The following is a 27,155-nucleotide window of genomic DNA, read 5'->3' on the forward strand; positions in this document are numbered from 1 at the left end:
CTTTAGGAGGGATCTAGAGAGAGATGTTGATGGTTAAGCTTCCTTATCTATACTTAATTATGCCTCAAATAAAGTTAATAGGACAAGCCAGGTACTGTTCTAATCTTTTCTTATGTAATCTTAACTCTTTTGGTTTTTTCGAGGACAATGTTTCTCTGTGTAGCTTTGCGCCTTTCCTGGAACTCACTCTGTAGACCCAGGCTGGCCTCGAACTCTGCCTCGAAGATCCCCCTCCCTCTGCCTCCTGAGTGCTGGGATTAAAGGCGTGTGCCACCACTGCCTGGCGTAATCTTAACTCTTAAAAGAGAGAGACTTGATTGGCAAAGAAATACATAGAAGGCAACATAGCCACAATTACTAGCTAATGAAGGATGATAATGGGCACCAAGTTAGGATTAGCTGGGAGGTTTGCCCTTTTAATGTGATAGAGAATAGGGAATTGTCTATGTAAGTTTCATGGCTAAAGTCTCATTAATATACTGCATAAATTAACAAGTATACTTAATAAGATTATTCTTAAAAGTAGGTTAAGAGGGGTAAGACTTCTCAAGAATATAGGAAGCTGATCATTTGATTGGAATTATTGGAAACTGGAAAGAGAGGTCAAATTTAAAGGTTGATATCAAGGAAAGATTAGTAAGATTTGGTGATAAACTATTAGAAAAGGATCAGTCAGATATTGAGTGTCCTGTATAGCTGTGCTAGTCATTTTCACTATTTAATTCAGCCATTCAAACAACATACAGAGAAACAAAAGTTAAGTAACCAGTCTAAGTTCCCCCAGCACAGGTAGCAAAGTTGGGTCTGTTTAGTCCTGTATTCTGTTCGTGTATCTGGTGGTAAGCCAACTTTAGTCTCCATGACTGCAGAAGTAGTAATACAACCAAGGAAACAGGAACATAGGGAAGAAATATACCTTATAGGGGAGGTGATTTCAGTTTTGTTTGGAACTATCGTTTGTTTCAAGTGGGTATCTAAGTGCTGGTTGAGTCACAAGCTGTTAGAAATAAGGAAATAGTGCCCAGAGATCCCTTAGAAAAGAGTTGAGTTAAATTGTCAGCGTGGGTGAGCTCCCAGAGATGGCTTATAGTAATGAAGATTAGACTTAAAAGCGGAACCAATCTCAAATGTGCTTAATTAGGACATAGAAACAGAAAAGATTTCTCAGTAGGTAAACAGCCTGAGCTAATGCATTGTTTAACAATACAGTTTAAATTTGTTTTTAGAATTGTATGTGTTAAAACACCAGACATAAATAAAAACATGAAAAATCAAGTATTCCCATCAAATTAGATTACTTACCTTTGCCATTTTCTTGATTGTAATATTTACTCTGTATATCAGTACCTTAGCAACATAGATATCATGATGGGTAATCCAACTTTATATTTGTATTAGTTCTTCTGGGTTAGAAAAATATAACTTAAGGGAAACTTGTAAGTGAATTAATCATTTTAAATATGCAGTCATCAGTTCTATAGGGGAAAAGTTAAAACTACTGTGAACTTAATAAAGATTAATGATGTAGATTATTTTCTTTGATGTAATTATGACCATCATACGGGACTATTTTCATATGGGACTAACATACATGAGTAGCATTTTGGTGGTGATTGGCTTTATACTTCTTCAGAAGACTATACAGTATTTGGTATAGGAGAGAGACCATGTAACTTATTTGTTAAGCATGTTACTTTATATAGGGATCAGGACAATTTAAATGCCATAAAGATGATGAAGAAGGGAAGCTGAAAGAAAGTATACAAAGATAGTGGCAGAAGTTTACAAATGTAGAAGAAAATATTATATTTTTTATTTCCTAGCTATTAAAATAAAATTACCAAAGGTAATATACTAGAAACATGTCAATTTTTACCACTTAATCTTTTTACTGTTTATTGTAATTGTTACAGCTTTTCAAAGTTTTGTGTTAAAATTTTGGAATCTCTCAATTTCTAAAATACTGACTTAATTTTTTCCCCTCCTTTCTCTTCTCATCCCTAGTGGACAAACTATATTCATGGGTGGCAGGATCGTTGGGTAGTTTTGAAGAATAATACTTTGAGTTACTACAAATCTGAAGATGAGACAGAATATGGCTGCAGGGGATCCATATGTCTTAGCAAGGCTGTGATCACAGTAAGTACCTTTCCCTGCTCAGTAGGTATTCAACGGGCATTGACTGTGTATCAGAACTGTTCTTAGTCTCATTGTAGAGCTGTGGAATCCTTGCCCTATGCCCAGCAACATACAGCTGCATAATATAACCCTGAAGGTTTTTTATTCAGGTGGCTTTTCAAACCAATCAAAGTGTTTCAGGAAAGAAAAGGTAGCAGGTTACTTCATAACTGGTAAGATTGGGAAATGTCGTAGGATATTTAAAAAGTTAAATTGGGAAAATAACCTTATTTATATTATTTAACAAAACAAACATTCATTTGCCAACTTTTTCATACAGATTTTATACCATTTTTTTATGGAGTTGAGAGTTCTGTGTTAACTTTTTACATAATATGCATGGTCTGTAGTTCAATTGCCCTAAAGTGAAATAAATACTCCCCCCCCCCCCCTTTTGGTCTTTCAAGACAGGGTTTCTCTCTGTAGCCCTGGCTGTTCTGGAACTCACTCTGTAGAGCAGGCTGATCTCGAACTCACAGAGATCTGCCTGCCTCTGCCTCCTGAGTGCTGGAACTAAAGGCATGCACCATCACTCCTGGCTGGAATAAACACCTTTGAAAATACTTTTGAAAAACACTAAGTGCTTTCAGAATTTTCAGATTTTCTAGAATATGTTATGTCACCTTCATGTAATTTTAAAACAGGACTTCACTTCTGTCTAGTCGTTCTTAGTTTGCATAGAAACAACTTTTCCTACTGTATGTAGTCCATGACTTAAATAATGTTAATATAAATAATAAGTAAATAGGCACAGATAGGTTTGGAAACCAACAATTGACTTTTTAAACATCTAACTCAATTATTGGAATCAAAGTGTGTTATTCTAACACCTTAAAAAGGCTTATTGGTTGAGTGTGGTCAGCATGCCATAGACATTTAATCAAAAGCAAAAAAAAAAAAATTAGCTAAGGCAGGATAGTTAAATGGAGATTAGCTAAGGGAGTCAATAGCTTAAAATATAAAAATAGATATGCTAAGACAAAAATAATTCAGATTTTATTGATCCACTTGAAAGTCAAATTTTTATGATAAAATTACTTATAAAAGTAAAAGCAGCCGGGCGGTGGTGGCGCACGCCTTTAATCCCAGCACTTGGGAGGCAGAGCCAGGCGGATCTCTGTGAGTTCGAGGCCAGCCTGAGCTACCAAGTGAGCTCCAGGAAAGGCGCAAAGCTACGCAGAGAAACCCTGTCTCGAAAAACAAAACAAAACAAAACAAAAAAAAAAAAAACGTAAAAGATATTTTTGGAATTACTGTTACTCTCTACATTTGACTTACATATTGACTCTCTACATTTGACTTACATATTATTTATGTTTGCATTAAAGAAAAATCTTGCAGTATTTTTTTCATCTTTTTATGTTCTGTACATTACCCTCCTTTGTATTCATGATAGAAAACAAAATCTTAATTGAACATCAAATTAGTAAAACAGGAATTGTTTGGAAATATTAGTCTCAAACTACTACTGCCAACTAGAGACAATTTTAAAGAAATATTTTGAAATTAAAGATTCAGTATTTATTTTGATGGTTATGTGGTAAATAAGTTTTTGACATTGTACCTGTCCTTTTTGTCAATATTTGTGTGGCCAGAACAATGAATGGAAGTGGAAGTGTTCTTTATAATATTAAAGAATCTTTCTATAGTTCTTTTCTGGTCTCCTTTTACAAACTAATTGCAGTATTATTGACTATTAAAAATATCTGTATTGTTTCCTAAGTAGTAGTATTCCCATAGTGGATTTAAATGTAGTTATCCTGTTTTGAACTATAGACTCTACTAGCTCTGCATTTGGATAAAGAAATTTTAATAAACGCATTTATTGTATCTGCTGGGAGAAAAAACATTTCATGGCAGATATTTTTGTTACAGTTGTATTTGTATGCAAAACTTTGAATATGTACATAATCAAAGGAGTTGGTAGAAAAGTAAAGTAGTTTGGATACTCTGGAACAAGAGATTTAGATGTGGCTATATTCAGTGGACTAAGCAATAGTGAAAAAGATAGAAATTAGTAAAGCTGGTCTTCTGATGTAGTGAACAAATATAGGAAGAAATGCATTTATTTTTGAGATTGTTTTCAACTTCCAGTTCTTTCCTTGCTTTAAGCTTCATGGTCTTTTATTATGTATTTCAGGGAAATTACAAAATAGAAATGAATACAGTGAACATTTCAGCATGAAATTTACAAGTAGATACTTTAATTTAAAAAAAATTAATTAATGTTCTTTGTTAGTTAAGTGTCCATTGTTATTTTTAGCTTTAATATGGGCTGTTGCCTCTATCGCTTCCTCTCTGAAAACAGAGTAAATACGAACAGTGAATTTGTTGACATGGTGCTGTTATGAAATTGATTTGTGTGTATGTGTGATATTGAGGATTGAACCCAGAACTTCAAGTATTCTACCATTGAGCTGTTTTCCCAGACCTCTTACATTTTTATTTAGTAACAGGGTGTCTTTAAGATACCCAGGTAGGCTTTCAACTTGGAATCCTCCTGCTTCAGCCTTCTGAATGGCTAGGACCACAAACCACACTAGGCATACATAAGAATTGTGCTTTTACTGTAATGATTTTACAATATTATTTGTTGGTAGATCTAGTGTGTGAACTTATTACCTTTGTTGTGGAGCCTAATCCATTATTACCCTAATCCACTACAATTCTAATTTTAATGAGTAATCAATATAAAAATCTTGTTCTTTGGCTTTGTGATACCTGGCTGAAATAATTTAAAGAAACAGTGTTTTGCTTCTAAGGTGGACAGATTAGGAATATGTAGATAAAAAAAGCAAACAAACCAGTACCTTCACTTTTTGAAAAGGAACTTTCTGTGTATAGAATACATAGGGACAGTTGAATTTCTCAGTTACTAAAACTTAATAATTACTGTTTAAGACTCGGCCTTAATAAAAACTTGTCCTGTTTGTTGCAGTCAAGCAAATGTTTGCTAGACATGGTGGTACTGACCTGTAATCCATGCGCTGGGGGTTGATGCAAGGAATATCCTTAACTCCATGCTGCATGACCACAAAACAAGATCCTATTTTAAATAAACACACAACACACATGCACAAACAAACTTAGAAGCTTATGAAGCGTTTAAACTTTCTTATTTGAAATTCTTAAAAACAAAACAAAACAGAACATGATTAAAAATACTCATGCTATTTAAAAAGTTACCAAGTAAATGCTTATCTTTTCTTACTCCTGCATTCAAGAAACATGGAAAGGTATATTTTCCTGAGACTTTGTATGCTTACACAAGCATTTTTTATGGTCTTCATTTTATTTACACAGATACCTTATTAAACTTACTGTTATGTCCTTGTTTTCTCTTAATGCAAGAGCACTACTGGCTGTTGTGATGGGGAGACTTGACCAAGGGAGAAATGTCACTGAGTTTGAGGCTTGTCTGGGCTAATGAGGAGTTCCAGGCTAGCCTAGACTACAGAGTGAGATCCTGTCTCAGAAACAAAACAAACACACCAAGAGGGGAAAAAAAATGGCTCTGGGTTTTTATTTAAGACCAATTAGGATTTGTGATACAGTGTAGCTTATTATTTTCTCAGTTAACCAACCATGCATTTTAATACCATTATTTCATACCCTTCTTGAAATTGCCAGTTTTAGTATATATTATAAAATGACTTTCAAATTTTTCTTTACTATCTTATGTACATTTGCCATGTATAAGCTTTCTTTTTTATCATATTTAAAATTACTTTGATAATATTTCACGAATCAATTCCTTAAACTACTGATAATGTTTGTGGAGAAGAAAGATGTGGGGAGCTATTCATTTGTTTAGGAGTTTTTGTTTGTATTTACTGAAATTAGAAGATGTTGTATGAAATATAGAGATTTTTGCCATGATGAAGCCATTATCTTCAGAACTGATGTCGCTGTAATTTTTGGTCTCTCATTTTGGACGTTTAACTTGTGTACTAAATAACCTTTGGAACTTTAAATTACCAAGTGAATAGGACTCCTATTTTTCATCAGATATTAGTTATAAGAATACTTATTCACCAATTTCATGTTTTAAGATTTTTCAGAAAGAAACCTGAAAGATAGTGAAAATATTTGCTGCTGGAAATGAAAATAACATTAAAGCAAAATAGCTCCCAGTTCAGTAGGAATCATAAGAGGAGAAGTTGAAAGATTTGGGCAGAATTAAAGAAGTCAGGGCTAACAAAATGGCTCAGCTGGTAAAGGAGTAAAGGTGTTGTCTTCAAAAGCCTAATGACCTGAGTTTGCTCCCTGGAACCTAAGTCAATGAGAAAGTAGAAAAGCCAACTTCACCCAGTTGTCCTCTGACCCCCACACTGTATGCCATGACATGTATGCCTACACACAAAGTAATAAAGTTGAAAGTTTTTTTAATTTGAAAATTGAAGAGGCTAATGAAGATGTAAAAGAAGATAAACAAGGGAAGAAAACACTGAAAATTGAGAACCATGAAAATAAATTTAGAAATGCTACATTTAGAGTAGTGTGGGCTCAGTTTTTCCTTTTTCCTTTTTTGTTTTGTTTTTGTTTGAAAATAGATTATTTTCTACACAATGTATTCTGATTACAGTTTCCCTTCCCCTAACTTTTCCCAGATCCAAATAAAAAGGATAAAAAACACAGAGACATATCCAGAAATCCCAAAATCAGGAACCATAATATATAAGCAAAAGACCTGTAAGGTAAAGATATGCCTGTACAAATCTTTATGAGATAGAAACCCTCCAAAAACATCCCTGGTTTTGTTTTGTGTTGGCCATCTGCTGCTGGACATGGTACCTGACCTTAGCTGTGGTTTTTATGCCCAGCGAGACTCATTGGAGAAAGCTAATTTTTCATTTGGGAAAGGTAATCAATTAGAGATAGTTTCTGGGTTTAGGAAGGGAACTTGTGTTCCTTCTCAGTGCTGGTACCCACATGTAGACTTGTGCAGGCCCCAGGCGAGCTGCCACAGTCTCTGGGAGATTATGTGTGCATCAGTCCTGTTGTGTCTGGAAGACACTGTTTCCTTGGTGTTCTCCATCCTCTGTGGCTCTTACAATTTTTTCTCCTCTTCAGCTGAGTTACCTGAGCCCTAAAAGGGATGGATTTGATGGAGACATCCCATTTAGAATTAAGTGTTCCAAGGTCTCTCACTCTCTGCACGTTGTCCAGTCATGGGTCTCCATATTTGTTCTTATCTACTGAAGGAGGAAGTTTCTGATGCTAGTTGAGTGAGACACTGATCTATGAATACAGCAGAATGTTTTTAGGAGTCATTTTATTGCTGTGCTGCTTTGGCAGAACAGTAGTATTTGGTTGTGTTGTTGTTGTTGTTGTTGTTTCTTACACCCATGGCCCATCTCATGGAGTGGGCTTTAAATCCAATTAGATAGTTGTTGGTGACTCCCACAACTTTTGTGCCACTGTTGCACCAGCATGTCCTGCAGGCAGGTCACCTTATAAATCAGTAGCTGGGGAGGTGTTTACCTTTCTCCTCTGGGAGCGTGTCAAGTACCTTCTAGTACCTTAAACACGGGTCATTAGGGGTGAAGGCTGTAGGTAGGCACCAGCTCAACTTCTCTGTGTTGAATGGGTAATCAAATCTTTTTGAGTGTTCATTCTTTCTGTTATGGGGGAAATCTGTTCCATGCTTCTTTGATTGTTTGCCAGCAATCATTGGCACTTCTTGGCTTTTAGATGTTTTTGTGTTCGTAAGACATTCTCCTTCTGTGTTTGTGTGTCCAAATTTTCCTCCTATAAAGGACACATTTTATAGGAATAGGGACCTATTCTACTTCAGTGTGACCTCATTCTAACTAATTATATTTCTGAATAAGGTCACATTTTGAAGTTCTCAGTAACAGGATGTAAATGTAAGAATTTGAGGGGACATCATACAACCTATAACACAGTGTCAGTTAAGGAGAGCCCCAGTCTTCTGCTTCCCATTTGATGTTACTTTGTCACATGCTGCCATAAGCATAGGAAAATTGGCTGTATGGTACATTTTATTTTGTCAGGACGTACAGGGACATGACTTAAATATTTATAAAGCAGCTCTTCAAATTTTCAGCTTTACTTTTTAAAATATATTGTTTGAGAATTTCATGCATGTATGCAATGTAATTTGTTCATATCCACTTCCACTCACTAACTCCTTAGACCTCCTCAAACATATCCTTCTCCCAGCTTCATGTCCTCCTTTTTAAAAATAACCCATTGAATCCAGTTGGTGCTACCCATATGCACATGAGTGTAGGGTCATCCACTGAAGCATGGGCAGCCTACCATGGATCAGACTTCTGGAAAAAACAACAACTGACTCCCCTTGCCAATAGCTCTTCAGCTAGAGGTGGGTCTTACCAGCCCCTCTCCCATCTGTCATTTAGCTTTGATTGGCTTGGTCTTGAGCAAGTCTTGTGCAGGCAGCCATAGTTGCCATTTGTTCATGAATGTGATGGCCCTGTCATGTTCGGAAGATACTGTTCACAGCAGTTCTCCCAACCTCTGGTCTTCCATGCCGTCCCCTGAGCCTTCAGAGGAGGGGTATGATCTAGATGTTGCACTTAGAACTGAGTACTCCACCATCACCTATATCCCTGCATTCTAGCCAGTTGTGAATCTCTGTATTGACAGTTGTTCACTACAAAAGAAGTTGCTCTGATGAGGGCTGAGAGCTGCACTAGGCTACCAGCCAGTGCTGGGAACTAGAGGGATAGCAGAAGTCACCACATTTACTCCTAATGCCTTCTGTTAAAAGTATTTTAGTGTTGAGGTCATCTGAAGACAAAAGGTCTGATCAATCAACATCATTTGCCTTTTGCATTAGTTAACATGTGTCTTGTTTTCTTGGTTTTCCTGAAAGTCATACATGTTTTATTTTTATGTTAATTCATAAAGAACATGAAATAGCATAAGCTCCAAAATCAAACCTGAGTCTCAGATGGCCAAATTCTGCTTTTGAGCTGGTTAGTGAATTTCCCCAAGTTTTAGTTTCCTCTTCTCTCTCCCCTCCTTAAAAATGTTTTTAAAATAATTTTTATTTAACAGTTTCAAACATGCATACAATGTACTAGGACTGGGGATTTAGCTGGCTGGTAGAGCACTTCTCTAGCAAGCACAGGCCTTCAGTTTCTGGGGGAAACAAAGAAGTAGAACAGTGTATCTGGATCGGATGCACTTCCCAGTTCTTCTTCCACACTTCCTCCCACTGTTCTGTAACTAGAGGCATGTGCCACTACCCCTGCTTTATGTGGAACTGAGGGGCAAACTCAGCTCTGTACACAGTAGGCATGGACTCTCCTGCCAGCCGATCAGCTTAGCCCGTGGATCCTTAAACTGATGAAAGTGGAAGACAGGTCCAAGTGTGGAGTGATTGTGTTGAAAAGAAGTATTATGGGGGCAGAGGGGAGATGGGAGACTGGAAGGAGAGGGAGGAGGAGGAACAGTGGTCAGGTTGTAAAAAATGAATAAATGAAATATGAAAAAGTATTATGTTTAAGTATTTTATATAGTTATTACACATAATAGATTGTCAAATTTCTTGCTTTTGTGAAAGACTTGTATTAGAAGCAAAGCCTTCATTTTTAAAACATGATAGAAGCTGGCTTATCAAAGGGAGACACATTCAGGTGACATATTAGAGCCAGGATATGATCCTTCACACCATGATTAAATAGATTCCCATGAATTTCCTGTAAGAGTTCCCTCCATCAAATTGTTCTGTTTAATAACCTAAAAAATAAGTATATATATATTTAATATATATTTATATACAATATAAATATATGTTTACATATTTATATATTAATATATATTAATGTTTGATGTTTCTATCAATTCTTAACTTTCTTTGATTTACCATTTCTTATTTTTTCTAGTTGGTTTTGGTTAATTGTGTGTGTGTGTGTGTGTGTGTGTGTGTGTGTGTGTGTGTGTTACGCACATAGATGTGCAGGTGCCTGTGTGAGCACATGCTACGGCCACAGCAGGAAGTGTATTATCCTCTGCACCTTACTGTCTGGTGTCTTAGGGTTACCATTACTGTGATGAAACACCATGACCAGAGCAATTTGGAGAGGAAAGAGTTTATTAGGCTTATGCTTCCTCATCATAGGTTATCACAGAAGGAAGTCAGAACAGGAACTCAAACAGGGCAGGAATCTGGAAGCAAGAGGAGGCCATGGAGGAGTGCTGCTTATTAGCTTGCTCTTACTTTCTTATAGAACCCAGGACCAGCAGCCCAGGGGTGGCACCACCCACAATGGCTGGGCCATCCCCATCAATCACTAAGAAAATACCCTGAATGCTTGTCTACAGCCCAATCTTATGGAAAGATTCTCCATTGAGGTTCCCTTTTCTCTGATGACGCTAGCTGTTGTCAAGCTGTCATAAAACTAGACAGCACACCTGGAGACAGACTCTCTCACTGAACCAGAAGCCCAAAAGTTTGGCTACCTCGCCAGTGAACTTCAGGGATCCACCTATTTCCACTGACAGATAGATGCCTGCACACTTGGCTTTACTTGGGTTCTGGGAAGTCTGCACAGCAGGATTTTCAGCACACATCCCTCTCTGCCTCTCCACCTACTCTACACAAAAAGCTGCTAGCTGTGCCATTGGCTTCAGCAGTCTGAATGAACAATAGGTGTAAAATGTTCAGACTAAAGGAAAATGTTAATTACAATGATTGTTCAGAGTAGACGAACAGAACATCCCCTCTATCAGCCTGGCTGCTTTTCTAACTGGCATTTTGACGTTCTTTGCTGACTTTGTTCATTCAGTTTCTCATTATCTGGAACGCCTTTCACCTTTCCAGTCCTCTCCTAAGCCATAACTTTTTTTGTTGAACCACAATAGGTGTTCTGCTCACTTTGTGTGTGTTTGTTTAGTATAAGATTTTTAAAAAACAAGAACCAAATGATTATTGTGTGCTTAACAGTGTGCTAGATGTTTTACAAATTAACTAAGTAAAAGGTAAAATGATTATTTCTATGGACAGGAAAATGAAGGTGAGAGACTATATTAAGTAAAAAATTTTAGTTCTTAAATTTTTTGTATGAGTCTCTGGATAGCTAAAAATAATGGTTACCAGCTTTTCAAAAGTTATCTCCTTAAAAAAGAAAATAACTCAACATCTATAAAATTTCTATGTAAAATACCACCTTCAACATTACAGATAATGCCAGACTACAATATAATTACATTTTAATATAGTAACAGACTCCTACAGGCTTCTGCTGCAAGGCCTTGCGAACAAAATTAAACATGTTGTGTCTCTGAAATAGAAAGAACATTAGTAAAGGGAGAGTTGAAAGTTTTACCAGAAAAACTGAATGCATTCATTCATAATCTAAATATATCCCCCAACACAGTCACCAGGTAGATCAGAGTATAATTAAAGGAAAGTTTTCAAACTATAAACCATTTTAAGGGACAGAAAACAATATAAAGATAATGATTTTTGTTGAGGCAGTAAATGTGATTTAAAGTGAGTTTTCTAAATATAAACTTTTCTAGAACTCCCCTCCCCCAAAGATACTGAATCCTTTGGATAGGACCTATAAGACTACAAAAATAAATAAAATTATAAAGGACTAGTGCATAATATTGGGAAGGAATTTAAAAATTAAGTGAAGGAAATTTCTCACACCTCTGACTGAAATAACCATGAAACAAAAGAAAACTAGTAGTCTGTATTTCCAGTAGAATTAATCATACTCACTGAGGATATGGAAATTAGCAAGGACTTTCAAGAACTGGAAGTAGCCAAGGATAATAAAGTTATTTGTAAGAATGGAAGATAGATAAAGAAGGAATAATACTCCTGTTAGTAGACACTTTGGAGGGAAAAAAGTTATAATCTAGGAAAACTTTGAAGGAATGGGGAGGAAAGACTTAGGTTGAAAAGACTTGCTAGAGAACTTGGGGAAATTAACCTAGCACCATCTATATCTTGAATGTTGAAGGTGTCTCTTCTCATACCTCAGAGAACAATCTAACTGGAACAGAGACTGTAACTGTAAGTTTAAGTTGATTATTTCACATCACAGTGACAGCAGAGTAATCCACTCAACATAATGGATTCCGAGGCACATGCTAGTAAAGCGATTAGATTTGAAAGTAAAAATCCTTATGACCTTCGGTGAGAAGGAACAAATATAAAAGCAAAAGAAGTAAAACAAGCTGAAAACTCATTTGGAAGCACAAAAGACCTCAGAAAGCAGAAGAAATCCTGAGCAACAAAATAGAATGGTTGGCTGTATTACCATACCTGATCCATGTTACATTACAGAGCTATAGTCACAAAAACACAACATGATATTGGCACACACACACATAAAACAAAAAACATAGTTCAGTGGAACAGAATAAAAAAGATTCAGACATAAACTCACACAGCTACAGCCACCTGGTGTTTAACAAAGATGTCAAAAATGCTCACTGGAGGAAAAACAGCTCTTGAATAAGTGATGCTGTGAAAACTGTTTGTCTGTAAAACTAGATCTTTATCTCTCAACCCTGCACAAAAATTAACTACATATGACCAAAGACCTTAACATAAGACCTGAAACTCTCATAAAGTTTGTAGATGAGAAAGTAAACCACTTGAAGATAAAGGAATAGGACTGCAGTCATTCAGGAAATAAAGTCAGTGATCAAGAATGACACCTCATGAAGTAAAAAGGCTCCTCTCACAGCAAATGACGCAGTTAACCAAGGGAGGAGACAACCTACAGAATGATAGAAAATCTTTGCCTGTTGTACATCTAACAGTATTTATATCTAGAATACTTTAGAACAGAAAACTTGAAGAGGAGGAGGAAGATATTCCAATCCCCCCTCAAAAGGCTTAACGATCTAAAATCTAAAATCAGTGTTCTCAAGACAAACAGATATCTAATAAATATTTTGTGTTCAGCATCCTTATCTGTCAGGGAAACTAAATAAATAAAACTACTTTGAGATTTTTATCTCATTTCACAATGGCTATCACAAGAAAACATAAGAAACATGCAGGTGAGGATGGAGGGAAAGGAGAGCCATTATTCACCATTGGTAGGAAGGAAAACTGCTGTGGTCACTATGGAAATTAGTGTTGAAGTTTCTCAAAAAGCCAAAAATTGAACTTCCATATTGGAAATGACCCAGCTCTACCACTTCCGGTTCGTTAATACTTCAAAGGACTCCATTTCCTATAGAGACACTAATTTATCCATGTTTATTGCTGTTCTATTTGTAATAGCAAGGAAATGAAATCAACCTATGTGTCTATCAACAAAGGACTGGGTAATGAAAATGTGGTACATATACAGAATGAAACTTAATTCAACTGTAAAGGAAAATAAAGTTTGAAATTTGCAGAAACATGAATGGAACTGGAAAATTCTACATGACATTAACCCAGGCTTAGAAGGATGAACATTACATGGCATCTCTCATGTGCAGATCTTAGGTTTTTACATCTTTTATTTCTGTAGGAGTAAGTCTGTAGATAACAGAAAACTAGAAAGGGAACCCTGAGAAGTGGAAATGTGGGAGGAAGGCTAATGGAACACATGGGCCATGAGGGTAGGAGGGGGATACTGGGTACAGGAAGGTTTAATCAGTAATAAATGGCAGGGTCTCAGGGGAAGGAAACCAAAACTACGTATTATGAAAATGCCACAAAGAAACCTACTACTTTGTAAACTAATTTAAAAATAAAAAAAATAGTAGTACATTTTAAATAGGGGGTGGAGAGACAGTGTGGCACTGACTGCTCTCCTGGAGTACCTGAGTTCAAATCCCAGGACCCTCATGGTGGCTCACACCTTCTGTAACTCCAGTCCCAGCACATCTGATGGCCCTCTTCTGACTTCTGTAGGCATCAGGCACATAAAATACTCATACATAAAACTGAAAGTCAGTAAATCATTTTTGAATGATAAGTAATTTCTAGTTTTTTTTTAATATTTAGAAAACTACTTCAGAAAGAATTTGTTTTAGAGGCTCAGTTAAGGTCATCAAAAGATCTATGATGAAATAATTATTATCAAATAAGTTCTGACAAGTTCATTATTATTACAGTGGTGCTGTGGGATGTTCTGTATGCTGTGAATCTATGTTGCTCTGATTGGTTGATAAATAAAATGCTGATTGGCCAGAAGCCAGGCAGGAAGTATAGGCAGGATAAGAGATGAGGAGAATTCTGGGGAGAGGAAGGCTGAGTCAGGAGACGCCAGTCCACCGTCCAGGGAGCAGCATGTAATGGCACACATTAACAGAAATTGGCTGAGTTAAAGTGTAAGAGCCAGTCAGTGGTAGGCCTGAGCTAATGGTCGAGCAGTTTTAATATAAGCCTGTTTGTGTTTACTTGGGTCTGAGTGGCTATGAACCATGGGTTGCAGGAGCGGAACAGGACCAGGAAAACTTTCAACTACACAGTAGCCTTATTGTTGCAAAGCTGTATCATAGGGACTCTTGTCATATTTTTTTTAATGCAACCTTTATTGATTGTAATATAAGGGTTATCATATCTGATCTTGAGAACCACAATGCCTAGCATTCTGCTTCAAGTTGAATCATAATAGCAAACTCTTATAGTTCTCTTATGGATTTGATTTTAAGTAGCAGCAGATCTTATTCAAAATTGCTTAGCAAGGTGGTAGATGCGGAATAGTTATTTTTGGCACAAATAAGTGTTAGGCAGAATAAAGCATATCAAAGATGTGTATTTATATTAATTGTCTTGCTACAATTTTTTTCATAATAGGAAATATGCTTTGATATAGCAGATTGCTGTTTAATTTGAACAGGTAATCATAAACCACTGTTAAATGTGAGTTCCACATATAGTTTGCAAACATGGAAAAAGTACAATGCATTTCTAACTCTGAAATGAAATTTAGTATTTTCTTTTATTCTCAATGTAGATAGAAATTAAGTCAATATGGTAATAAATATATATGACCCTTTCACCAACCACAATCTTATCACATGACATTTCACATATCTCAGGTATCTCTTTCTACTAGCCACTCTATATATTAATATATTCATATAGAGTAGTGTATATATTGTATCTCATTAGAATGTTTTTGTTAGGAGTTTTTAGGTAATAGTTTTCTTTATAAACTTACATGTTTAGTTTTATACTTTTGAAAACTTTGACCTGAGAAGGAGTCTGAAGATTTCATTAGATTTGCACTGGTGTGTAGGAATCTTTATATCACAAAGGACTGTTTTAAAAAGTGATGTTAAACATTCCTAATGCTGCCACCCTTTAATACAGTTCCTCGTGTTGTGGTGACTCCAACCAAAAAATTATTTTTATAACTGTAATTTTGCTACTGTTATGAATTATAATGTAAATATATTTGGAGATAGGGGTTTAACAAAGTGGATGTGACCTACAGGTTGAGAACTGCTAGTTTAGAACATTTATGTAGCCCTAGAATTTTGTTTCATTTGAACTTTTATTAATGTCTTCAAGTAATTTAAGGTGGTAGAATTGCTCTCTGAGTTTTATAAGTTAAATATCAGGGCCAGTGAATGAAAAAGGAGACTAATTTCTCTCCTCCTGGCTCCAGGCTTCCTTATGCTGTCAGGTCTTGCATCTTTTTGAAATCTCATCTTTTACTAGGCTTCCTCTCAGGATTGCATTCCTCGTCATGCTATTTCTTCAAGCATCTTATTAGACTTGCTCTTTACTGCAACAGATTTCTACTTCTGTTTTCTTTGCTCATTTACTCATTCCATTCCATCCTTCTGCTCTTCACTAAGGTATTAATTTGTTGAAAGCCTTCTCTGGTCTCTCTCACAACTTATATTAGTGTCTTCTTGCTTGTTTTGATACATTGACACATAACTTGGTGCATTTTTGTGGGGTACATTGTTGGCGGAAGTTTCCATGCCACCTGGTCCCACAGCCGTTCAGTCCCAAATAAACACACATATTAATTACAAGGTTGTCATTAACTAGCTCTTAAAACTTAATTCAATCCATTTCTATTAGTCTGTGTTTTGCCACGTGGCTTCATGGCATTACCTGTGTTCCAGTACATCTTGCTCCCTTGACAGCTCTCAGCATTTCCTCTGACTCCACCTTCTCCTTCTCTCTCTTCTTGGATTCCCTGCCTGGCTCCGTTCTACCTTGCCATAGGCCACAGGAGCTTCTTTATTAACCAATGGCAGCAACACATATTCACAGTATACAGAAAGACCATCCCACAGGACTTCCCCCTTTTTGTCTAATCAAGAAGGAAGGTTTTCATTTTAATATAGTAAAATTACATGTAACAAAACAATTATCAAGCAAGAATTATACTTACAATATCTAGGCTATTAGTATTTAGTAAAATTAAAGAAAATACTCTATCATCTATCCTATTTTTGTGAGTCTAAAGTTTCATATCTAACTTATCTTTTATCATGATTAAGGAAAACTATAATTGTAGCTGTATAGTCTTCAACTACATGAAAGACCCTAGAAGGGTATAATATTACCTAAGTAAACAGGAACTGCATTGTAAGCAACCTCCAAAACTCTAGAAATGATAGAGACATCTGGCTGCCTGGACAGTCACCCAAAGTTCCTCTGTAATGTAGGGGCATCTATCTTCAGCCTATAAGCCTTGAGTCTCTGGCATACTTTTAGTGAAGCAGGAAATTTGAAGGACCATTTTGCCTGTTTGGGCAAAGTTTTATCAGTCGCCTTTCTCTGTGTTCTCCAGAATATCTGGCAGTTTCTTCTGTGAAATAGGAACCCTGAAGGACCATCCCATCTTGATTTGTCTAAGTTCAGTGGTCCCTTTCCTATGGGTTCTGTATGTCCAGCTTATATAACATACTGTCATGCAGTCCAGGCTAGATCAGTTTCTTGCCCAAATGGCTAGTTTTGCCAAGAAGAAAAACTCCATATGGATTGTCTTTGATGCCCATCTTCCTCTTTGAAGTAAATTTGTGCTGCCAGGAGCAGACATGTCTCACTGTCCAGAAAAGTCTAAGTTTTTAAAACATTTTAAATGCCATATTCTGTAGGTCTTTGAAGTTTTTGAAGATTACTTGCCTAAATAAAATATCTTTGTATACCTAGAAAACTTAACATGACTCTAAGTTTATCATAGATGACTAAGTATTAATCTGTATTTCTTAATTATACATTACAATTTTAAGTGGGTTGCATAAACATAATACCTTAAACATGAGTAGAAATATACATACAATGTAACAAAATTAACTTTAAATTTGTATCAATAAACTGAAATCCATACCAATGTAAAATATTTTGAGATTAACTGTTGTTTTTAGATTAAAGTAGATTCAATAATTTTGCCAAATATGAATAGCCTAGATATTGTAAGTATACTTCTTGCTTGATAATTGTTTTGTTACATGTAATTTTCCTATATTAAAATGAAAACCTTCCTTCTTGATTAGACAAAAAGGGGGAAGTCCTGTGGGATGGTCTTTCTGTATACTGTGAATATGTGTTGCTGCCATTGGTTAATAAAGAAGCTCCTGTGGCCTATGGCAAGGTAGAACAGAGCCAGGCAGGGAATCCAAGAAGAGAGAGAAGGAGAAGGTGGAGTCAGAGGAAATGCTGAGAGCTGTCAAGGGAGCAAGATGTACTGGAACACAGGTAATGCCACGAAGCCACGTGGCAAAACATAGACTAATAGAAATGGATTGAATTAAGTTTTAAGAGCTAGTTAATGACAAGCCTGAGCCATAGGCCAAACAGCTTGTAATTAATATGTGTGTTTATTTGGGACTGAACGGCTGTGGGACCAGGTGGGACAGAGACTTCTGCCAACAGTACATTATGGTAATTTGTTACATGTTTAAAATGTGTAACAACCAAATTAAGGTAATTAACATTTCTGTTTCTTTAACATTAATTTTTATGTTAGGATTTGATAGTCCTGTTTTCTTTCTCTTTGAAATGTATCACAGATTGTTTTAACCACTACCTTAGTAGGTTACCTTCACCTCTGTGTTTTAGGGCCCTTCGACTTTCCATCATCCCCTTGCCATTTCTTGTCTCTAATGACTACTCTTCCCTTCTCCTCTTCTAGATCAGCTTTTTAGCTTTCGCATATGAGAACATAATTATATGTTTATTATAGACTATTTATTTAGATTCCCTTTATTGTAGACTTTCTCAACATTACCTTTCTTGCCTATGGTTTTTTGTAATTGACATCATTATTTATTTTGCATTTATTTGGTTAATATAAGCTCAGAACTTTTAGAAATTTAGCCTGTTCATCTTTACTGTTGTATCTCCAGTGTCTTAAATAATGGTTGGTAAACCATAGGTGCTTATAAGTTGCTTATCAGTTGCTTGGTTGCACTGATGCGTGAGTGAATGACTTAGATTATGATGGTCCAGTAGAAATTGTTACAGATCTAACCCACAGATGTGTTTAAAAATTTCTAATAGCTATAGTATTAGAAAAAGGAGACTGATTTTATTATATTTTACTTAGAATACTACATCTAAAATATATTTTAATATGTATTCATGAAATAATTAGTTATTTCTTATTTTTACCAAATCTTAAAAATCCATTTTATTTTATATTTTATCATGTTTCAATTCAAATTATCCCTTTATTTTCAACTGTGTGGTAGCTACATGTGGTCAGTGACTACTGTATTGTATATTCTAGGTTTAGATGTTAAAACATTGAAAATAAGATATCAGAGTGGCAATGTTATTACTCAGCCTTTATTCAAGAATAACAATTGAAAGGAGAGTTTTGTTTCTTCAGGGGTCCTCAGAATTAAGATATAAATAAAGTTGCAGGGTGGTGGTAGCACACACCTTTAATCCCAGCACTTGGGAGGCAGAGTCGGGAATTTCTGTGAGTTCAAGGCCAGTCTGGTCTACAGAGCAAGTTCTAGGATAGGCTCCAAAGCTACACAGAGAAACCCTGTCTTGGGGGTGGGGAGCGGGGCAGGATATAAATAAAGTCAAACTACAGTTGGCACTCATTAATGAAATAACTTGATATGAATTATAATTTACCTTCCTATCAAGATTTGTAAGTAAGGTCTGTAAATAAAAAAAAAAGGAAAACAAATGGAGAGACATACTTTGTTATTGGAAACTAGTTCTCATAATGATCTCAGGCAGTCTCTTCCTAGGTTCATCTCTTTCAAGCTGTTAACTTTTTTTTATAGGAACTTCTGTTATTTTAACATTTTGATTTGTAGGATAGTCTGACAAGTTGTCTCTGGCAAAGTATTGTTGTGTTTTAATGTGCTTGTTCCATTGTTTTTTATGCTACACTGAAAATAAGTATCAATGTGAGTCATGTCTTTAAGGGATGTAAAAAAAAAATAGGAAGAGCAAAAGTTCCTAAAATGAATGGATGAAAGAAGGAAATTAGTAGAAATGCTCAGGAGAAAAAGGAATAAGTCATGCCTTTTCGGCAATGTTGGTCAGGCAAAAAGGAATAGTAGGAAATGGCCTAGCAAGGTTCATTAAAGACGACAGCATAACTGGCATAAAGTGGGTGAGGGCACACTATTAGGAATAGAGGAGAGCAGGGGGACCAGAGTGTGTAGAACTTGCAAGTCAGTATAAGAACTCTGTCTTTTATGCTTGGTGAAATGAGTTGTTGACGGCTTAAGAGGAGGTGTGATTGCATCCTTGTAACAGGATAACTGTGAAAGGAAACTGGACAGCCTTAGAAAGCTGATAAGGTAGAGCTGACAAGAATTGCACTTGGTTGATGAACTCTTACAGGTGTTAGAGGAATGAATGAAATAATTCAGGTCTACTAAGCAACCAGTAGTTACCATTTACATACAGACCTGTGGAAAGTTTGGAAAGGTGAGTAAGATGATGAATATTGGATTATGTTGAGATGTGCCTTAGAAATCCAGAAGAAGATCACAGAGGCAGCAAGGATATCAAAGTTCAGAAGTAGAAGAGTAGCTGGGGTTGTGGGTGCATATAAGTGTGCATGTGTCTTATGTTGGGTGTGTAGATGTGTTTTGTAATCTGTACAATCTTGGCTGTTGCTTCAGATCCCTTTATTTTCAATCCCTAAATGTTTGGGCTTTGATTTTAATGTTATAGTTTGTTATTAATACCTGATGAGCTTTGTCTCTCTTTATCATGTAATGTAAGGAGACATTAAGCATCTGACTTTCAGGAGGTCTCAGTAGGTCTGTTGTGAAGGAAGGAAGAAGCAGGGAATTGTCTAATTGACAGTCTCAGTATAGTCCAACTTGAATTCCTCCTGCCTCCGCCTCCTTAGTCCTGAAATTACAGACCTGTAGCTGTGACTCACTGCACCTACATAGAACATTTTTGTTTGTTAGCTTTATGTTTTGAAATGATTTCACATAGAAAAGTTGTAAGACTAGCCTTAGTTGACCACTAGTTTAGCATTACATCTGTTATCATTCTCTCCTACTCACACAAACACTATTCATACAGTATTTTTTTCTGGGACTTGAAAATTGGTTTGCTATTTCACATCTCTTCTTCTTTAATGCTGCAGTGTATAATTTCCAAGAGTGAAATACTCTCAGTTAATTTTATTTGTATTATAACTATTGTAGTGAAAAATGTTTGTACAAATTCTTTCTAGTTTATACACTATATTCTAATTCCAGTTTGATAGGCCTGAAGATGTAGCTTAGTAGTAGAGTGTTTGCCTAGTACACATAAGTCCTTGAGTTTGAGCCCCAGCACCACACACAACAAAACATCTGATTTTTATCACAGCTTCAGTGATGTTCTATATATTATATTTTCCCCTTCAGTGTTAAAATCTAGTCCAGAATGTATATTGCAGTTAGTTGCTGTGTCTTACTTTCTTTTGAGCTAAAGAAATCACTAGTTTCTTTTGTCTGGCATAGCAGTTTTGAAAAAATATAAATCAGTCCCCTTTGAAATATATTATTATACTTGTTAAGTATATGCTAATTTTTAAATTCTTCTGTGCTATTTCCAAGCATGCAAATGACCTGCATTGTTCATGTCCACTGTCTCCTTTACACTCTCTTGTTTCCTTCCTTCCTTCCTTCCCCATTTCACAAACTCTAATAATTTATCTTCACTTTCAAGTCATCTTTTTTCCATTAATTTCTATGTATAAGAAAAAATGTGGTGCCTCTCTCTCTTTGTCTGTAAGCTAGCTTTTTTAAATAGTATTTTCATGTGATACTTGTCTGGTGTTTCTTATTATTAGATTCATGTTATACATCTTGATAATACCAAACTCAGGATGTCACATCAGAAACAGATTTGTCTTCCTCCCTTTTATGACTTTAATGTCCTCATCTGGTAAAAGAGCCAAGGGGTTGTCCAGATCTGCTTTGTGGTCACTCTTTCTCTTGAGAGCAGAATGTAAGCAAAATGATTATTTCCAACTCTGCAGATTCCTTCTGCATTTATTAACCAGGGCTCTTTTTTTTTTTTCTTATTTCTTCCTTGTGGTCTATTTAATTATATGACTTAACTATTCCTGCTATATTCTATGTGTTATAGCCCATTACTGTATAGATTTTGATGATAATTGTCTTAGATATGGCTATTAGAAACCTTTCCACACTGATTCCATGGTGCCTTTATATGCCTCCATAACTGGTTTTTATTCCTTATTTCTTAAGGTCCTAGAGACTGAACTTGGAGCTTCATACATGTTGACAAGCACTATACCACTGACCTATAACCCTAGCCCCCAGCCCCACCCTCCTTCTTCTGGTTTCCTATTTCCTTTTCTTTAGCACTCCCCCCCCCCCCCCCCCCCCGCTACCTAGTTTCTTACTTTTAGGCTAAAGATTTCCCAGGGTCTCTTTTTCCTGCCTCTGTACCAAAGTCAGCCTTGGTGGCTTTGGAAGAGAATGGAGGATACAAATTGGGGTAAGGGTGGGAACCTTAGAATTCAAAATGTCTTTCTGCTGTACATTCTTATCCTCCGCTTTTGATGATGATTGTTCCTTTAAGGGTTCCTTTAGCTTTTGTGTATCCAAATGGAAAACTTTTAGTCTTTTTCTATGAGAAAAACTTCTACATTCTCAGAAATGGTATCTTGGTATACAAATTGTTTATTACATTAGCTTTTTTCTTTCTTTTTTTTCTTTTACTTTTAAGTAGTTCTTTACAGCGTTAGAATTGCTTCTCATTCTTTTCGTGGTTCTGCTGCAGAAATAAATGTGCCTACTTGCCCACCAGTCCATTCTGCCTCCACCCCTGCTGCCCTACTTAGTTTTCCCCATTTGTCTGTAACATACTAATCTGCTCACCTGTATTCCAGATCCAGTTATTGTCTTCTTCTTGCCTTCTTTCCTTCTTCTGTGCCCATTCTCATTTTAAATAGAGTTTGGTAAATAAATAGAAGTGAGAATAATTCAGTCTGTGCTTATTTATCCATAAATCTTACATGATTTTTGAAAAGTTTATTTTATGTGTATAGGTGTTTTGCTTGCAGTGTTTGTCCACTGTGTATGTGCCTGGTACCTGTGGAGACCAGATGAGGGCCTCATTTCCCAGGAACTGGAGTTACACATGGTTGTGTGCCACCAAACTGGCTCTGGGAGTTGAACCCATGTCCTCTTGAAGAGCAGCCAATGCTGGTAACTACTGAGTCATCTCTCCAGCCCCAACTCTATATGTTTATAAAATGAACCCTTTTTCTTATAATAAAAGTATTATTTGATCTTTGATATAATTTTTCCTATATACAAACTAGTTTATTAAAATTTCTGCATTATACCCCACATAGTAAATATTATATTGTATTTGAGGTGGGTAGGGTAAGAACTTAAACACTCTTTATAAGCCAATGTCTATAAACTTAATTGTGGTAGACATGGTTATGATCAGGACCTGGGACTAAGCAGTAAGCCCACACAAAGCAAAATGAGAAATGTTTGGAAATAACCCAAGAGATTTTGAATAATATTCTGGGGAAGGTTTTGATAGTATTACATTGCATACATTATAGTTTTAGGGAATCTCACTTAGAAAATAGAAAACAACCAACCATGGTAACACATACTTTTAATTCCAGCACCAGGGAGGCAGAGGGAGATTGATCTTCAAGTTTCAAGCTATCCAGAGCTACATAGCAAAATTCTGTTAGGGATAGGGGAGGTGCAATACATTTTATCTATAAAAGACTATTATGTTATACCGTATTTTGAGCCCCACCTATATTCTTTATTTTTTTTAATGTCTTCATCTCCTTTATTAAATGAATTTGGTCGAATATACATGTAGAGAAGAGAACCATAGAAAATTGACACAGACAGAAAGTGAGAAGCACAAGTAGATAAGGCTTTGCTTCTTCCCTCTTTGGACTTCATTGTGAATATAGTAAAGAGGATATAGAAATAAGATATCAGGACTATAGTAATGGAAAAGACTTGAACTGATCCTGAAAAGATAAGTATCATCAATTCATCGGTATAGGGGTCAGCACATGAGAGTCTATATAATGGAAGAACATCACAAAAAAAAGTATATAACATACCAGAGAAAGGTTAAATAAGAGAGGAGCCAATAAGCAGAATCCAAAGAAGATTTTTGCAGCAAAGCATTTGGAAGCTTACTTAAAAGATAGTTCACAAAAAAATACTAATTTTAGAAGAACTGGCTCTGAATTAAAAAAAAAATACTGCCACTTTTTAAAGAGAGAAAGTGATTATCCTTGAGTTTATATGCAGTCTCTTCATAGTAGGAAAAGAATTTATATCTGTTTATCTTGCCTTCAGTGGTCATCTATAAATACCTCATTTGCAGAAGAGATAAATAAAATACCTATTTTTAAATTTTTTATTATTTTGCATGTATGGTATTTTGCCTGTATGGCTCTACCTAGGGAGACCAGAAGAAGGTATCAGATATCCCAGGGCTGGAGTTACAGAGGACTGTGCATCCTGCCATGTAGTACTTGGTCTTCCCAGAGATCTACCTGTTCAGCCCCAGGTAAAATCACTTTGAATCAATCAGTTGTTGCAGCAAAGGTTTGAGGTATTGTTTATTTAGGAGACTTAGAACTAAAATAGGGTGACTCTGGATATTCTGCTTCATTGTATTGATTGTAATATACTCCATAATGACATTGGACAAGACGTCAGTTGTGCCTCTCAGGAAAGGGTGTTACTCATGCACAGAAAATCAAAATACTTCATTATCCCCAGCATTGTTTAGCAGAGGCAATGGTCTAACCAGCAGATGAATTTCAGTATTCTAATCCTTAATAGGTTTAGTATAATTAGTAGGCTGCCATCTTGATCACTTAATTACCTTTGCTCTCATTCCTTATTTTCAAGTGAGAAGTGTCTTGGAAGAGGTGTTGTTAGAGGTAGAGTATGACATTGTAGATGGCCAAGGAGGATTCACTTGAGTGGAGACCTTTAGGAAGTAACAGAGGTAGATAGTGTCTATATTTGGAATACAGTGTTCCAGAAAGAGCAAATAAAAAGGCTTGTGAAGTGGGTCAGAGAGTTACAGGGCTCAATAAAAGGGTGATGTGATTTTTCACTTTTAATACTCATTCTGTTAGGTATACTAAATATGTGGGAATAGATATGTAGTGAATATATAGTAAAGAAAGCAAAATCAAGATTTTTGTTTAGTTTGAGTAGAGTCAAGATATAGTTTTCTGAATTCTTGTGTTAAAAGTTGTAATTAGGGCTAGAGGGGTGGCTCAGAAGTTAAGAGCACTGACTGCTCTTCCAGAGGTCCTAAGTTCAATTCCCAGCAACCACATGGTAGCTCACAACCATCTGTAATGAGATCTGGTGCCCTCTTCTGGGCAGAGATACATGCAAACATAACACTGTATACATAATAAATAAGTCTTTTTTTAAAAAAGTTATAATCAAAGACAACACTATCTCTATGTATCCATTTAATACACACACAACTATAAAAATGTTTTGAGTATCAAATATCTAAATTTTTTCTACATGTGTTAGTGTTTTTAAGATATCTACTTAGTCTTCATAGATGGATTTAAATAGGTGTTTTAGATGAGTAAACTGAAGGCTAAATTAGAGGGCTTTTTTTTTTAAACCCTCATTTTATTTTTTCATTGAAAAAATTTGCTATTTTTAAGTGTTTGTAGATGTTTTATATTTATATTATAAATGTTTGAATGCTTTTACTGTGCCATACATGATTTAAAATGCCTTCTACATTTATATATATAAAATGTTCTATCATATTTAATCCTTTCAGTAATTCAGTAAAATGAGAGCATTATTATTACCCTCCCTTTCATCGATAAAGAACTGAGAATTTATGTAACTTTTCTAAGCTTAACATTACTTGATCTTAATAGGCCAGAAATTAACATGCCTGGGGAAAGTTCTGTGCATGAATATTAACCAACTGTTCCAAGAAAGCCCCAGTTAAAACTAGCTTGCTAACAATTCCAGCACTTGGGAGGCTGACAGTAGGATTGCCACTAGTTCGAGGCCAGCCTGGGCAAAAGTGTGAGCCCTTGTCCCAAGGGGAAAAGAAAAAAGAAGAAAAAAAAAAGAAAGAAAAAACATCTGGCAGTAAGTTCCAAAGAGAAACATAGAGATATGAAAAAGCAGATCTTTGGCAAGTTCAGGCAAAAGTGACTCTACCCAGGTGACATCCAACCATTTGACTTTGTGATACATTGCTGTCTGCAGAGTTTATCATCAAGACTCACAAAATTCATCACAGATGAATCACACACTGACCGCCCAGAAAAATCACACACTGACAATCTCGGTGTTTTAAGTAAGCTTACAATTTTGTGTTGGGCTGCTTTCCTAGTCTTGGGTCATCCTGTTTTGTGAAAGTACCTTCGGAGCCAGTTGGTGGAAGCTAATAGTAGAGCTCTTCTTTCCCCATATGCATAGGGGTTTTTTAATATGTTAAAATTAAGACCCAATTGAGCAATGAACAGGATTCAAGTGTTTAAAAGGCAAGTTAGAAGAAAAACAATTGCATTATATTTGGTGCTACTATCCATTAAAATGAGGTCTTCTAACTCCTTATTTACCACAGGATGAAATATCTGTTTACTTTGTTTCTTGCTTGCTGTTAATCTTTTAATTAGTAGTAGTACATGTCCACTGATGCGTGCTAAAATCCCTTAGATACATGGTTGGTTAGACTTAGTCTCTGTATATGGGACACTGATTGCATCTAGTTTCTATATTTGAAGAACATGTTTTATTCCTTGGACTGTGGGGAGTTTTCCAAGATCATGATACCTATACTAGACTCTGAATATAGCCAGTTGGCATTTTCTAACAGCTCTACCTTCATTGCTGTTACACTGCATACTGACAGTAGTAATCTTATGTATTCTGTGAGAAGGATGGCTTAGCCATAGTGCAGCGAAATGTAGTCATCTTCAGATTGGACACATTTCTGGAATCATATATTTTTGAGTATGTAAGTTTCATGTTGCTTTACTGAGGGAACAGCTCTTCTACCTGATTAAACTGTAGATTCTACTCTCAAGTATATTGTCATTGGCCTTTTATTTTATCAAGGTGTAAAATAAATCATATTGAAAGCTTTTTTTATTTTTATTTATTGTAAAAATAAACTTCCTCCTTCTAAGATATTCTGTATGAGTAGAATATCTCCTGCACATAATCTATAAAGGCAGATATTTAATTTTCTCTTTTAACCCACCATATCTTTATAGTTACCTCCCCCAAAGCATATAGGCCTAAGAATTAACCATTTAGACTGCTTTATGCTGTATTGTCATCTGCCTCTTCCTCTCCCCTTCCACCATCTCTCTCTCTTTCTTTCTCTCTCTCTCCCTCCCTCCCTCCCCCCCTCCCTCCCTCCCTCCCTCCCCTCCCCCCCCCCTCTCTCTCTCTCACACACACACACACACTTTCACTGCCTTTGTCTCCTCTTTATAATTTTCATTCTGGAACACTATAACAGAAACAGAGCTGGAAGGCTGGGGAGATTTAGCTGTCACTAAAATATCTGCTGAAAAACCTGAGTTCGGATCCCTAGTTCCTAC

At 36.0% G+C, this 27,155-nt stretch overlaps 1 protein-coding gene across 2 annotated transcripts in view; it reads left to right on the forward strand.

Annotated features, from left to right (window-relative positions):
* Positions 1-27,155, forward strand: part of Cert1 (ceramide transporter 1) — a 111,651-nt gene that overhangs the window by 4,314 nt on the left and 80,182 nt on the right. For both annotated transcript variants that reach the window (XM_006985752.4, XM_006985753.4), the window contains exon 2: positions 2,005-2,139. In XM_006985752.4, the coding sequence (XP_006985814.1) occupies positions 2,005-2,139 (135 nt within the window). The remainder of the gene's footprint in view (positions 1-2,004; positions 2,140-27,155) is intronic.

Source organism: Peromyscus maniculatus, chromosome 15 (genome assembly GCF_049852395.1).
Source record: "Peromyscus maniculatus bairdii isolate BWxNUB_F1_BW_parent chromosome 15, HU_Pman_BW_mat_3.1, whole genome shotgun sequence".
NCBI lineage: Eukaryota > Metazoa > Chordata > Mammalia > Rodentia > Cricetidae > Peromyscus > Peromyscus maniculatus.